Raw genomic sequence first — 15,368 nt, forward strand, 5'->3', positions numbered from 1 at the left:
TACAAAACACTTGAACTGGAAGCAACAAGACCTGTTTAACAGAATACGGAACCCCATTTGCTGTTTATTTACTCAATCTCAGGCCATCCAAGATGTAGGTGATTATTTTTCCAGCAGAACAGTAAAGTCAATTTTTAGCTGAAACCGTGGTCCTAGTCAATGCCTAACTGTCAATTTGACAGTCAAAAAAGCATATCAGGCTACACAGAATATCTGTGGCTTCTGGAAATATATATCGAGGTCTATGCAAGAAAATAATCCTATGAAACCATTGTTTTTGCCAACTCTTACAACGTTCCAGTTCCTCCAACACAACACTTCACTGAGGAAACTGGTGAGCCACTGATACGAGCACCAAGGTGAGTTGTTTAAGACTATTTTATTCACTTTACATGCTTTACTGTCAGGAGCCAAGGGTATTGTCAGAGCTAAAAATCTTTACTGTTCTACTGAAGAAAATAAAATCACCTAGATTTTGGATGCCCTGAGGGTGAAAAAATGTAAAAAAATTATCATGTTTTCATGTTTCATGTAAATGCACCTTTATAGCTACCACAGTTTATTGGTCAAAGACTCTTATTTTTGTCGAGGTTTTGTTCTGTTGTGTTTGTCTGTAGTTTATATCCTGTTTCTTCTCTTATCACTGTGTCTAGCTGGTTGTCATTATGTTCCCACCTATCCCTTGTTCAACTCCTTAGTGTATTGTGTATTTAATTCTTCATCATATTGTCGTTTTTGTATAAACATATGGGTTTAGCTGCCGCATTTCCTTATTTTTACTTTTATTTACTTTGTCACTAAATGCTGCTCTGAGATCCACATCTCCTTCATCTTTGTCTGACCTACGCTGTGACGATAGCATTGTTAGCAGTGCTAGCAAACAGCACATACTTTGTTTATTTGGTATATGACGTTTTACTGGATTTCCAATTATAAATTGACTGTCTAGACTTTATAGCATTTTACATTGGTCTACATGTTGGCGTCTATCGCCATAAAGTGGGTTAAGGGAGACTGATGTAGGATCAGTGCTGAGGGCATTGTGCCATGCACCTGGCACGGCCCCCACTGAGAGAGTGGCCACAACACAGACCTGCTGTCTCCCATGCACTGCACCCAATCAAGGCAGGCTGCCAGAAGAGACACCGCTTTGTCTACCCGGCCTTCACTTACTCCTCTCATCAAGGTCAATACCTGACCCCACAGTATGAAAAGAGAGAGAGAGATAGAGAGAGAGAGAGAGTGAAGTCTGATAACTGGCATCGCCATCACACTGGAGCACAGTGCTATATTCAGGAGCATCTCAGAATAGATAAACACAAAAAATAAACACGTTTAAGCTGAGCTGTGAGCTTCAGAATTGTAACAAGGGATGAAAAAAAAAAAAAAAAAACAGGTGCTGTGCAATAATATACTGACAAAAACAGTCAACATAACTTTCTATTGCATTGCCTTTTGAGGCAGAACTTAAATCAAACATACACCGTAACAATGTACGTCACAAAAGAAAATCTCTTGATTTGCATTTTAGTAATCATTCAAATTATTTTCTAAATCAGTGAGAATACTTTTTTTTTTAAAAACAATTCCAAAGATTAATACTCCATCTCTTAACTTCCTAGTTAATGCATGAATGTTATGCTTTCAAAAATATAATAATGTTGATGTAATAATAAATAATGTTAATCAAATAAAAAACATGATTTAAATATAAACAATTCTAAATCTTAAGTGTAATATAAAATAAGGCTAAGTAATGCTAATAAAAATAAAATAATAGGTACTAGTGATGCGCGGGTCTGACTTTTTTCCAACCAGTGGGTCACGCTTTTATGAAATTATTTGGCCCGCCCCAGCCTGCCGCAAATAAAGTAAAATTTCTTGACCCACCCGACCCGCCTTGCGCATCCGGGACATCACGCAAGTTACGATGCTACTTAACCTTATCAAAGAACCTAATAAAATATGAAAATATACATTCCAAATATTTAATATAGGCTATAGGGAATTGCAATAGTGATGAATCGTTCTCGTTCACGTAAACCATTGACAGTATTTCTCGTTCACTGAAGTTCCTCCCTCCACAGCAGTTCGCGAGCCCACCGCTATTAGCAGTGCATGCGCAGCTCGTGAACAGCTCTGTGAACGGTTTCATCCTATCAAAGAGTTATGGATGGAGCATGTGATTTGTTGAATGTTACGTTAGTGAACAAATAAGCCCTTCACTGAACGAGATCGAGAGATCTTCTCACTCATGAACAAAATGAATGAGAGTAAACCGGGTCAGTCGGCCAAGCATGAAAATCTCGATCAGCAATCAGCAGATACAAAGCGCAGTTATAGGTACAGTGCATATATGCATGTTTTCATATTTAGCATATAGAACATAACTCCACGTTTAATACCTGATTTATTAATGTGAATATATTATATATGAACTGTCTGACCAAACAATTAAAATGTTAAATATGCAAGAAAACCTCGTGCTTTGTTCACCTGGACAACTTATTTAGACTATTTATTTAATGCGATTATGCACACATTTTAATAAAGCCAAATCAGTCACAAGTAAATACGTACGTTGTCTTAAGACATAACACATAAAACACTCTTTTTCGCCACTTGCTGGCATATTTGTGACATAGCTATAAAGAAATGGTCTCTGAACAAATCAGTGAACGAATCTGAACGAATCATTTTGGTGAACGAACTGAAGATGAGCGAATCTCTTGAAAGAATCCAAATTTCCACCACTAAATTGCATGCAACATAAAATGGATGTTTTTAAAAATAAAATTAATGACCCGCCCCAACTAGCCCCGCAAATAAAGTGCCAATTTCTTTACCCGCCCCGACCCAACCAGCGGGTTACCCGCGGGGCCCGCGGGTTAAGAGACGACCCACGCATCACTAATAGGCACGTGTGTAATTAATAGATTCAGCATTTGTGTAGATGCTGCTCTAAACAGTTTCAATTAGGTTTGAAGGTTCTTATCAATTATTAGAAATACTAAAGAAAAGAATATAACAGAATATTTTTATTTATTTTAACACTTGCTTGGATGGATTTCTTTAAAAAATACTCCAAGTTCCCTTGGTGAGAGAAGTTCTAGATGTTCTAGATGTGTGTTCTGTGCTGCTTATGTCTCATAACTAAAATAAAATAAAATAAAAAGCTTAAATTTGTACTGACTGACTTTACACTGTGTGTAAAGACAAACATTCAGAACAGTTTTGTAGTGATGAATGGTTCTGAAAAAAGAATATATGTTGGAGAACGTTGGATATGTGGCAAGGGTGATTGGATTGACCTTATTGGAAAAAACCAAACGCTGCTGGAGAGAGAATCTTGCCAAATCGCTTCTGTACACAGAGCGGGAGGCTGGTGTCTTTTGTTTGCAAATTTGATTTTTGGCAGCGTAATTACTCTAATTTACATATTAATGTACTCATTTAACACTAATAATTTGTCCTTCAAGTTATTAGTAGCAGCAAAGCCTTCAAAACCATTTTACAATCCCACTTGTTTTGTGACTAAATACTGCATTTTTTCATCACAATGACACGTTCTTGGCCTTGGGCCCACGAGTGGCTCAGTGAGCAGACAGCTGTGAAACATGATGCAAGGAAGGCTGAGCATAACTCACATTTAGTCGGCCGCTCCAGTTTCCGTCTCCCTCGTTTCTTGTGAGGCAGAGTTGGCAGTGTCTCCTCTTCATATTTCTCGGAGTCCTGGCTGGAGACAAATCCGTTCTCCAGGGATGGGCTCAGGCTTGAATCAGAGGCCGACTCGGCGTGACAGCCCGACTGGCGTGGGAGCCCGTTTTCTGCAGAATTCTTGTCCAGTGTGGGGTGGCGACCTTCACACGATTTGTTCTCATGCCTCTCAACATCTCCATTCTGGGACTGCAAAGACGACTGGGGCTCCACCCCTTTTTGCTGCTTAGCCACGCCCACCAGTTGATCCACTGGCCCGTAACACTCCACCTGCAGCAGAAAATTTCATAATCAGATTGGACAGTCATGCATCTACAACCTATTATTAATCAGAAGCTCTAGATTAATAGATTCAAGCACAATAGATTCAATATTTAATTAAATATGCCCTCCGACACACAATGAACCAAATTTACCATAACAATCCTCTTTTGTAATAATAAGCTTCATAACTCTACAAATGTCAACATGCAAAAACAAAAAGCCCAAAAAACAGAACTCAATATATTTGAAAAAAACATACTTAACTTACACACTGAAAAATAAGCACTAGAAGGGTAAAATGAATACAGAAATAAATATTTATTTTCCACTCTAGTACATACGTAATATTTAATATTTTAAAGTACCATTTTTTATATGCGTCTATAACGACACAAAGTCAAATAATCAGAAGTCATTCAATAACCGCCTTGACGTCTTAAGCAAACGGTAATTAATTAGACTGATTCAAATCTTGTGAGTCATTAAAGGCATCATTCATTCCTGCATACGACACTGTTTGCTCTGTATGTTTAAGTTTTGCATGCAGCCAGTGAAGATGACGCAAATTAGGTGTTTTGTCGTCATAGGTTTTCTTAGGGTTTTTCCATGAAGCAGTAGATTCAGTGCCTGTGCTAACAGTGCATGAAACCCTGAAATTTTATTTTCAGAATTGCATCATCTTGTAACATCGCTCTAACAAGGTAGAGGATGAGGATTTTAATAACACTGTCATTAAAGCACCCCCTCTTTTTATAGAAACTGCTTTTCCAGAAGGGTTCCTGATAATAACAGCCATATACCTTTACTTACTTCAAAGTGGTTATGAATCACAGAGCACAAATTAAAGAGGAAGACCCGAGTTGCAGTAAAAAACTCTTTCATTTGCAGTCTAGGCCTCGTCTTTCGTCTGCTCAGTGTAAGGCCATTTCCGATGTCCTTGTGTTGACATCTAATCTACCTATCTGAACCATCTAATCTAATCAGAAACAAAGAAGATACGGAAGCTCTTCCTACATATTAAGTGAAATGTGAGTACAATGTTGCTATGGATCTGTCTACGAGGAAACAGAAAAATAGCACAATAAATAACTACTTCTACTTTACTATTACTGCAGTATGGACATAAAGAGTAGAGCTTTAAAGCTACATAAACTACACAATTATCATACAACATGTCCCATATGATGCCACATTTCAAGTCTCCTGAAGTCTTTGCTTTGTGTGCCTTCAAGAAGAAACTGACAGTTGTAAAAAAAAAATATATATATATATATATATATATTAGGGCTGTCACTTTTGTGAAAAAATCATTTTCGATTTTTAAGACATAAGTTTTCATTGAATCGATTGTAAAAGAGCAGAGCGTTTTTTATTCACTATATGTCCAGCTGCTGAGAAGACGCGCTCCGACCGCACTGATGTCCCAGGGACGCTCAGGTACAGCTCCGCAAGGTGGGGGTATTACTGCCATTTTTCCACCACAAAAGCCGGTCAGCTTGCAATGGTCCTTTTTATAACTCAGAATCTCCTGTAACTAGATGCGTGAATGAGGCGAATTCACATCTACCATGCCGCGAGACCTCCAGAAGCGGCGTGTAAGTCTTTACATTGACTTAACATTGAAATCATTCATGCCAGACACTCTATTCGCGTTTGGTGTGAACGCAGCATAAGAGGTCGCTTTCGACGTCACTGGTGCATAAAATTGCTGGTTTTTCTGTCTAGCTTCCGCAAGGCATACTGCACTTTCGGAATTCTTTATTTTCTTTCTCTGCTTGTTTGTAAGTTTTGTTACATCTATATTTTTTAATTGTTGAATTATTTTAAAATTAATAGTGTACATATTTGGTTAAAATCGATTCCCTATTTTCATTTTCGAAACTTTTTTTGGTTGGTCCGATCGATTGTGCAATCGATTTTCGAACTAAAAGTGACAGCCCTAATATATATATATATATATATATATATATATATATATATATATATATATATATATATATATAAATATATATATATATATATATATATATATATATATATATATATATATATATAATATATATATATATATATATATATATATATATATATATATATATATATTCAATAAATCAGATCTAGTTTAAAAATGTTGGCAGTGTTTTTTAACTATCACTTATAAACTATTTATTAATATTTTAAATTAGCTATCCCTATATTATTATTGTTTTATTTTAATTTAAGTTTTAGTAATTTTGTTTTGTGCTTTTGTCACTTTTGTGTTTTGTGTTTAATATTTCTACTTCAAAGGGGTTTTTAAGTTTAAGTATTTTTCTTTCAGCTTATGGTTTTCATTTTTATTTTATATTTATTTATTTTTTGTTTTTTTATTTATAGTTCTGGTTTTAATTTTAATTAACAATAATACTTAGAAATTGCTCACAACACACTCATTTGTTTTTCACTTAACGATACGGTAACAACAGATAAAGCTCACAGATTTTAAGCGAGTAAAGTCTTAAATTTGTTTTGTTCCTCACAAATCACTATCAAATAACTTTAAAACACTTAAAATAAAGCACACAATACAGTAAAAAACAGTAATGTGATTTTTTTTTCAAAATCAAAATAACTACTTTGTTTTATTATAATATATTTTTATATATATTTTATTACTAATATATCTTAAAATGTAGTTATATCTAATATATTTTAAATATATATATTTTTGTATATTCTATTTTTGTTTTCCCTGTGAATTTTCAACAAAACAAAAGAAATTGAAATAGACATTTTGATATTATACATTATACATCAATTTTTACTGCATCATTGATGTATAAGACTAATACAAAATAATTTCTTAAAAATATTTTTTTATATGGTACCATCTAGAAGAATAAAAATGCCATCACGCCACCTCAACTACACAAAGGCCCTGTGCTGTATGACTATACATCCTGTAGTCAAAGTGATTAATCTTTAACCTTCACATAAATCACTCATCGAATCCAACCACCTGCTTAGCATGTGCGCGAGAAGCCAGACTGCGTTGAGAGGCTGGCTATACTGAGACAAACACACTTCAAGCCCGCAAAGAATTGAACCGCCAATATGACAGTGGCATTTCTCTTTAGAGGAGCAGTTGCCACTTCGCCTCGCTGCCTCAGGATGTCAAAGCCATTCTCATGAAAGAGAAATCGAACAGGCATTTGACACAATACAAACTGTTACCCTCCTCTAGTTAGAGGAGACACATAATCTCCCAAACAGCAGCTGGATTGTTCGTTCTTCTTCTCGTTCTCAATAAGGAGTATTTGTGTCGCTGTCTTATCTCTTAATGATGACAGAAGATTTAAAACAGTTAAGTTGTTTAGCTGCACACTTTTGATGATCTTACTTCTCATAGCAAGACTATAGGTGACTCTGGAAAACTTGACTAAAAGCAGGGTTACAGCACTGTGCCACCCACAAATGTTGGATTCTGGGTTTCTACTTTCTTTAGTGTTTATTATTTCCATTTGCTTCATTTTCATTTGACATTACAGAAGGAAGGTGGTATGGGAGGAATGATTTCAAATTGTTTGAGGAGAGTCAGTTGGTGCTGTGAGAACATTTTAAGACCCCCCCCCAAAAAAAAGAAAAGAATATAGGGTTGTCTGTACAAGCAATGTATAACTGTCCATTAACGTCACTATTACTACGTCTGCTGTTTCATTTTCATACAGGTGTTTTATGTAGTACGATTTCACAAAGCTAAAGACAGACCATTCTGTTTTTGCTTCACATTTTGAAATCATGCAGTTTAATGCGATATGCGATATGATGCGATTTCAAGTTTTTCTTTCTCTTTGGATTGTTATAAGCTGTTCGTAAAAAGATAAGATCCCTAAAGTTGCAAAGACTAAAGTCTATAACCCAAAGAGATATTCTCAATAAAAGTTTAGACTGATCCATGCATTAATAAAATGCCTCGTTTAAACACGCCCCCACATGTCTATGTCACTATGTTGGAAGATTTGCAAAATGCCGCCAAAATGTTCATGCAAATAAAGGAGTAACTTTGATTCTCACTGATGCTGCCGGAGCCATGTTGTGGACTGAACTGTTTTGTTGTGAAAACATAACTACTTTGTTTGTTCTTCCAAAAGAGGACACAACTAGAAATCAGTGGTTAAGTTGTATTTATAACATTGTTCCAGAACAGTTCAACCCAAATATTCAGATGTGTGCAGCACATTTTATGGAGAACTGTTTTCAGATCCTGAAAGAGAAGACTACAATGCTGGCTCTTCTGACTCACAGTCTGTAAGTAAGTTTATATATTTAAAGAATTTACCACTGATGACTCAAACGCGAGTTTTGCAAGCAGCGCTTGTTGGTTGTCATTTCTCTGATCACAAATGTAGACATGGTTTTATGTTTATGCAGCATGATGCAACACATGTAAAAAGACAGTATAAATCATTATAATCTGTAATTATGTCGCCACTGGATGCTAAAAATGGCCCGTTTGTAATGGTTGATATAGTTTTTGTCTTGTGTTCTGACCGGGACATGCATCACAGTACTGCAAGGGGCATAACATTTCTGTCACAGGCTTTAGTTATTCAGCCAATCACACACACTGGATAGGTGGCCAATCAGAGCACACCTCACTTTTCAGAACGATAAACTTTGTAAAAAACAATTATGCATTTCAGAAGGCGGGGCATAAAGGAGAAACAATAATGTACAGTATGTGGAAAATAATGTGTTTTTTGAACCTTAAACCACAAACACATTTCATTACACCAAATACACAAAATAATGTTCTTTTTATGGGTTCATATGACCCATTTAAATAACTTTTTTTGGATCAATTCATGATTACATTTTTTTAAATGGCTATGAAACATAAAGGTGCAAAAGTGAAGAATATGGAAATGTTATTTTATATGTGATTATTCAATTTCTGTATCTGAACACCTGCAAACATAAATCAAGTCCTAAATCATTTAATTTGTATCTTTGTTCTATATATGGTGTTATTGCTTGTAATTTGTTCATTTTATTCTTATTTACTGACTGTTCACTTGATTGAACTTTATAATTGTCAGTAGTTTTGGCTGTTGTATTGAAATTGAAATGGAGAATTGTAAAACTGAATTTCTATCTAAAATTTTGGCTTATTTATTCAAATACAAGATAACGTAGATCAAAAACAATGTTCAAGGGAACTATTAAATTTGTTTGTGGCAGGGAAATATTGTCAGGGCAAGTAATAATTTGAACCATTGGCCTGACTGTGCAATTATAAATAATCCTTAGCATTGAGCCCTGAACAGTCACAACAACCATTTATACAAACCTGTATAATCTTTCATTCTGTAGAACATAAAATAAGATATTTTGTAAAATGTTGGTAACTAAACAATTTTGGTGCTCACTGATTTCCATTGTATGGATGGAAAAAAACCTGCCTTTTTTCAAAATGTCTTCTTTTATGTTCCACAAAGTATAGAAAGTCATACAGGTTTGGATCACCATGAGGGCAAGTAGATGATGACAGAATTTTACAATGCCCTGGCACCCACCTCACCCAAGCATTGGAATTGCAAATTTTACATGAAAAATGCATGTTGTCTTCAAAAAATATAAAAACCTAACCCTGGAAAACCATGAAACAACGGCATTGCCTGCAGTCCAGTGATCAAAACAATGTGTTATGCTTTGATATTAGCACCGTCCTTATGACCTAGAAAAAAATTCGCCCATCTGCTGCACAAAAGTTTAGAATAAGAATGGAGCGGGGTTGTTTGTAAGTCCAACTTCCTTGTCTAAAAATACACTGTGGAAAACAATGCTATTACTGTTCAAGATGAAAAATAAAGGCAAAAAAGTCCCAGTCATCACTCTTGATACGTCACTTAGAGCCTCGTCTTCCCCAGGCGGCTTCACAAATCCAAACCGTTTCAGAGAGGCAGTCAAACATAGAATGCTAACAAAGTCCTCCACATCAGCAGTCAGCACCTCTACGAGAGATGACACAAACATTATTCTATCTGTCTTCACAAGGCTTACATTTCACAGAGTAAGACATCGCTCTCCTCGCAGGACCGCAATTACCTGTTGAAGGAATGGGATAGGAGGATAATACAATCAGAAAGTCCTCAGGGGAAGGCAGGAGAGGATGTGGGGCAACCGAACATCCACATGCCCTGACATGCCCTCTCTGGATTAATTATGCAAGAGCGCAGATTATTTTCAAAAAACAGGAATACTGGCTCCAGAGAAAGGGGGGTGTTTACCAGGGACTGGACGTGTAAAAGAACTGACGTTCTCCCGATATTCACAGGGCAAAGGTTTTATGACATCTCTTTAGGGCTCAGTGAGAAAGATAATCTATAGTGCGGTCCCATGACCGAGGACATACTCCTACCTAACAATGGCCCTGCGCTGTTTATCATTAAGGTGCAAAACAACCAGTAATGTGGTCTCAAAGACACAGACAAAGCGGTTGTAATGTATTTCATATCACACTGTAAGATATATTTTAGCTAAGACATCAAGCCACAATTGAGCACAGACAAAGCCGGCCGCACACTCTCCGAAAAGCACCAAAACTAGGAATCTAATCACCATACAGGTTAAAGTTCACTTCAGATTTGATGTGTTTAGTGTTTTGTGCCAAACTGTACAATAAATGGACCATATGCACGGAGCTCTATTTAGAACTTCCGGATAAAGATAAGCCAGCTCGCAATCTTCCGGCGAAGCTCATTTTATATGTGCTATATATAGGTAGAGACTCTCACAGAAATCTCTCCTGCGTCATTCTTATCAGAAACTGAGAAACAAAACAATTGCAAGACGTACATAATGATAGCGGAATTAAAATACAGTTTCATGTTATTAAATAACATATAATTTTATATGCAGTCTGGTAATCCCAGGAAAGTACCCAGACACATAACTGGACAAATAATCACTATCGTAACTGTTTAGGCAGTTATGCTAATCTCCTAAACGACATCGCAATGGTACTCTAGATAATAAACCTCTTACCTTCATGAAAACATTTTTAAAATCATACAACAATATAAAGCATTTATTATTTCTCAACGTTTGTAAAATTTACATTATTAAAGGTTCACTTTCTAATTCATGAAGACGACATGAAGAAATGTGTCAAAAAACGTATAACGGCAAAACATAAAGACTTTTTGAGATGAAAATGAAATTACTGTTATAGCTACGAGATGGCAGCAGAATAAATTAATTGTCATTTAAATAAATAAATAAGTCCAGACAACAGCCTATAATGCTGAATTATTTAAATTTAAATACAAATCAAATAAGTTATAAAAAATAAATAATGCATTGAATATTTTTGAATGTTAAGATTTATTTTAAAAACTACATTAAGTTTTATCCAACAAAGACTTGTTGCTGCTGTAGTTTTGTTAGTCTGAATCACTTAATAATTTATTTTGACATAAGCTCGTTAGATGATTCATTCCGTAGCCACTGTCAATCATAGCAATAACTCGTGGCATGATTTAATGGATTCCCTCACGTAAATTTTTAATTCGTGTTTATCTTTCCTGAAATGGTATACGTAGACGTTTGGTCATTTTAGACAAACAAAACTTTTCTCCAAATTGTGAATGAATTAGGTAGAGAAACCACGCAAAGGGCACTCCCTTTATGGCATAGTGTAGTTGACCGGAAATGACTGAGCTGGCTTATCTAAAACCAGGAAGTAATTGTCCAAATGGTCAATTGTAGCCAAGACGTCCAGCCACAATTCAGCATTGACAAAGCTGGTCAAACACTGTACAAAAAGCACCAGATGCGTCATTCTGAACTTGTGTGCTCAAGTTCCACAAGATGGACGGCAGAATGTGCAATGTGTTCAATGTTTCATGACAGACTGTACAATAAGTTGTAGCCAAGAACACGGAGTAAATTCAATGCCACATATATTTTATATCTTAACATTCAAAAATATTCAATGCATTATTTATTTTTTATAACTTATTTGATTTGTATTTAAATATAAATGAAAAAGAGCAAAAGCAATGATTTTGCAACATATATTTCTATGGCCATAGCAACTAATTTATTTGAAAGGCTACTTTTATTTTGAGCTCCGGTCATGGACACAGTAGCGTCGCAAGGGCTGTGCCAAGTGTGCGACTGCACAGGGCCTTACGCCTCTGGAGGGCCTCGCTCCTGACCTCGCTCCTGGCCTGTAGTTTATGTCTTGTTTTTCACCCATTTTGTCCTTTGAAAGACTAAAATAGTCATAGCTTATAGACATTTTAAGACTCTGTATATAAGAAAGAGTAATGCTGTTAGTTGTTAGGATGACAAAAAGTTTTAAAAGTTAAACTTTCCAAAGTCGAGCCTGAAGCTTCGCTGCGCTTCACTAAAACCCGCCCTTTACACACCCCTCAGAACAACGTCATACAACCCCTTCATTTCACCAACAAAGAGAAGTTATCAGAAAACTAATAAGTAAAAACCGGCCGTTTGTTTGCATGCTTTGTTAAATATTTAAATTAAAAAGTATCAATGTTTTACTATAGAATAAGTGATACATTGATAGTAATTAATTAATTTATTAGGACTCAAAATTAGTCACACAGAAATAAATTTAACTCTATTTTATTTATTAATTTTTAATGCTTTAACGTTATGAAAATAGCTTGCTTATTCAGTCGAGTCTGTGTCTGTTTATTTGTAGCCACAGTAGCCGTCACATTTAGAATGAATGATAATATCTCTATTTTTATAAAAGCTCCCGAACAAAAACCATTATTATATCTTTATGACATAGGCTACGTGGAGCTAAACCTTCGAGACGAGACTTATGACAGATTATATGAATTACTAAATAAATACACTATTGTGATAGAGATTAAGAAGGTGTCGTCTGATTTCTCCAAGCGGTCATATTTACCATGTTTACTATGGTAACGTTAATGCCTGAGTGCATCGCTTATAAATATCTCTGCCTTGTATGGTGATTATAATCCACATCGGATCAAATTATTTCAAACACTCGCTGCTGACTAAAAGTGAGCTTTGGGCTCAACTTATTTAAAAAAGTTTTTAATGCTAGTGTTATAGCTGTATGCTTTATGAAATGATCCGCGGTGCTGACACTCTCCAGACGTGGAGAAACTCTGCCTTTGTTCATAACCACCCCTCTAGCCCCAGCTGGCCCGCTTTGACCCAAGATTTTTGTCGGGCCAAAAAACAGAGGAAGCACTGACGAGGCATGATCAAGCACCGGAAATGACAGTGGAAACGTGACTGGCCCTGGCACGCATTAGCACGCCCCGCTTTTGGCCCAACAGTGGAAACACGGCTATTGAGAGTTGTGTAAGTAGTACTGTATTAAAACTGTTTTATGATAGAAATGTTCAGCGACCGACAGTAATATCTATCTAGTGGTGCAAACTTTTTATGAAATTTCACCATTTTGAATTGAAAATATGCAATCATGATTCATGTAATTCATAAATGAATGTGACAAGAGACATTTGCGATTTCGACTATTAGACGAATAACAGTGAATGTGCACAATATTATTTTCAAATAGTGTAAATTGATTACGATCTTACAGTTCTTATGAGTTTGTGCATGTGCATGTGCAAGCTTGTCAGTGAGCATGGCATCACAATCGATCAGATGCTGTTAAAGTTGCGTTCGTTACTATAGCAACCCACCCACACACACACAAACACACACACAAAATTGCAGAGGTCCTCATACGTCAACTTTGCACAGGGCCTCGCACCCCCCTTGAGATGGCACTGCCTGGACATGTCTCCCTGGAAGTTACGTCATCGGTCCGAGACGCAGATTACAACTGATCAAGGCACCATTGTTGAGCAGAGGCATGCACTTATTCAATAGGTTTAAAACATGCATGGCTTTTATTTTCATGTGCAAATCTTTATTTTGTTTTGCAATACTTCAATTCTTTTGCAAGAATATGTGGCATTGAATTGACGCCATAATTATATTTTATCTATGTGAAACATAGACTTGGCCACAAAATACAAACTTATTATTGAAAAATGCATCCAATCATCCAGCCTAGGGTGAAGTCAGTAAGTATATAAACAATCATTTTGGAAGAATATGATGTACTTTAGTGAACACCTATGTGAGTGGTGCTCAGTGGCGTGAAAGGATTTTAATCTGCCAGTTTGCACACACTTATAATGAAACTGTGTTCAAATTTCATCAGTCTTATTGGTTCTTCCGTACACATGAGGTGTAAGAGCCGTGTAGAAATGCAATCAACACTTGCTGACACTGCCAGACTTTTATTGGAGGCTAAGATTCCACCACAAAAATTAAATCACCAGTCAATGAACATGTTTCCCAAAAGCATCATTAGCTGACCAGGGAAACAAGTTTCACTGAACTCTATTGATAATGACAGAACTTGAGGTGATATTTGGTTTTGGAAAACGCACCCTTGTGGGGTTTTTAGTTTCCTTGCATTGGGGGATTTTGCTAGGCTCAAGTCAAGAGATTATCTTCAAAATATGGCTCAGGTTTCAGAAGCTCTAAACTGACAATCCTGAGCATTGAAGTTCTAGCATAAGTTTCTGTGCATAGAGCTTCTAACACATTAAAACTGTCTTTCTGCTCTGCAAAAAAAAAACATTTTAGTTCATAAGTCAGAAACATCTTTCATGTTGGAAAGTTTTGAACTTAACATTGCCTAAAGCAACTTTTTTTTCAGCATATGTGGGCTTGTTATAGCTTCATTTGACCAGAAGCACTAACTATGCATTAGTCTATAGGAGTCTTTGTGTGTTTTGTTGTCCACCAGGTGCAAATCACAAGTTTGTCCAATTGAAAAGAAATGTGTCATTACCAGCAACCTCATGTTTGCCTGTTTACCCGTTCCCTACCCCTGCCAAAACTAGCGCCTGGTGGATAAACGAAAATAAACCAAATCCCAAGGGAAGTTGGGTGTTTTGTGGTTTGGTTGAGTGTTGAGAGCTCAGTCTCAAGGATACTCACGGGGAGGTGCTTGCGTTTGCGGCCAGGCCGTCCAACCTTGCGGACAGGAGTGCAGAGCGAAGGCATCTCGTCAATAATCACGGTGTCCATTCTAGAGCTCTCATTCTAAACAGACAGAAATGCACATTAATTAACTATTATTGCTTGACCAGAGCCCTTACTGGCTCATATTCTAGCTCTCCGGCACATGGCCATTTTGAGTTCCATGGATAATTATAAATAAAAGTATTATTTATTTTTGTAATATTGTAATTTTCATGCGTCACATTATTCATTTCATTCCAAAACTTTTTCCAAATACACTTAGAAAACTGTAGATATTTAATTTAAATTCTAATTTAAATTCTATGATATAAGATATATGATATGAATTT

General features: G+C 36.1%; 1 protein-coding gene across 1 annotated transcript in view; it reads right to left on the bottom strand.

The window, feature by feature from the left end:
* The window catches only part of LOC113083918 (DNA (cytosine-5)-methyltransferase 3A-like), a gene marked incomplete at its 3' end in the record, with an annotated part of 28,990 nt that extends 13,871 nt beyond the window's left edge, over nucleotides 1-15,119 (bottom strand). The window contains exons 1-2 of the mRNA XM_026254743.1: nucleotides 14,995-15,119; nucleotides 3,648-3,987 (exon numbers count right to left, since the gene is read on the bottom strand). Of these exons, the coding sequence (XP_026110528.1) occupies nucleotides 3,648-3,987; nucleotides 14,995-15,084 (430 nt within the window). The remainder of the gene's footprint in view (nucleotides 1-3,647; nucleotides 3,988-14,994) is intronic.
* Between the last annotated feature and the right edge of the window lie 249 nt (nucleotides 15,120-15,368).

Source organism: Carassius auratus, unplaced genomic scaffold (assembly GCF_003368295.1).
Source record: "Carassius auratus strain Wakin unplaced genomic scaffold, ASM336829v1 scaf_tig00039425, whole genome shotgun sequence".
NCBI classification, from domain to species: Eukaryota; Metazoa; Chordata; class Actinopteri; order Cypriniformes; family Cyprinidae; genus Carassius; species Carassius auratus.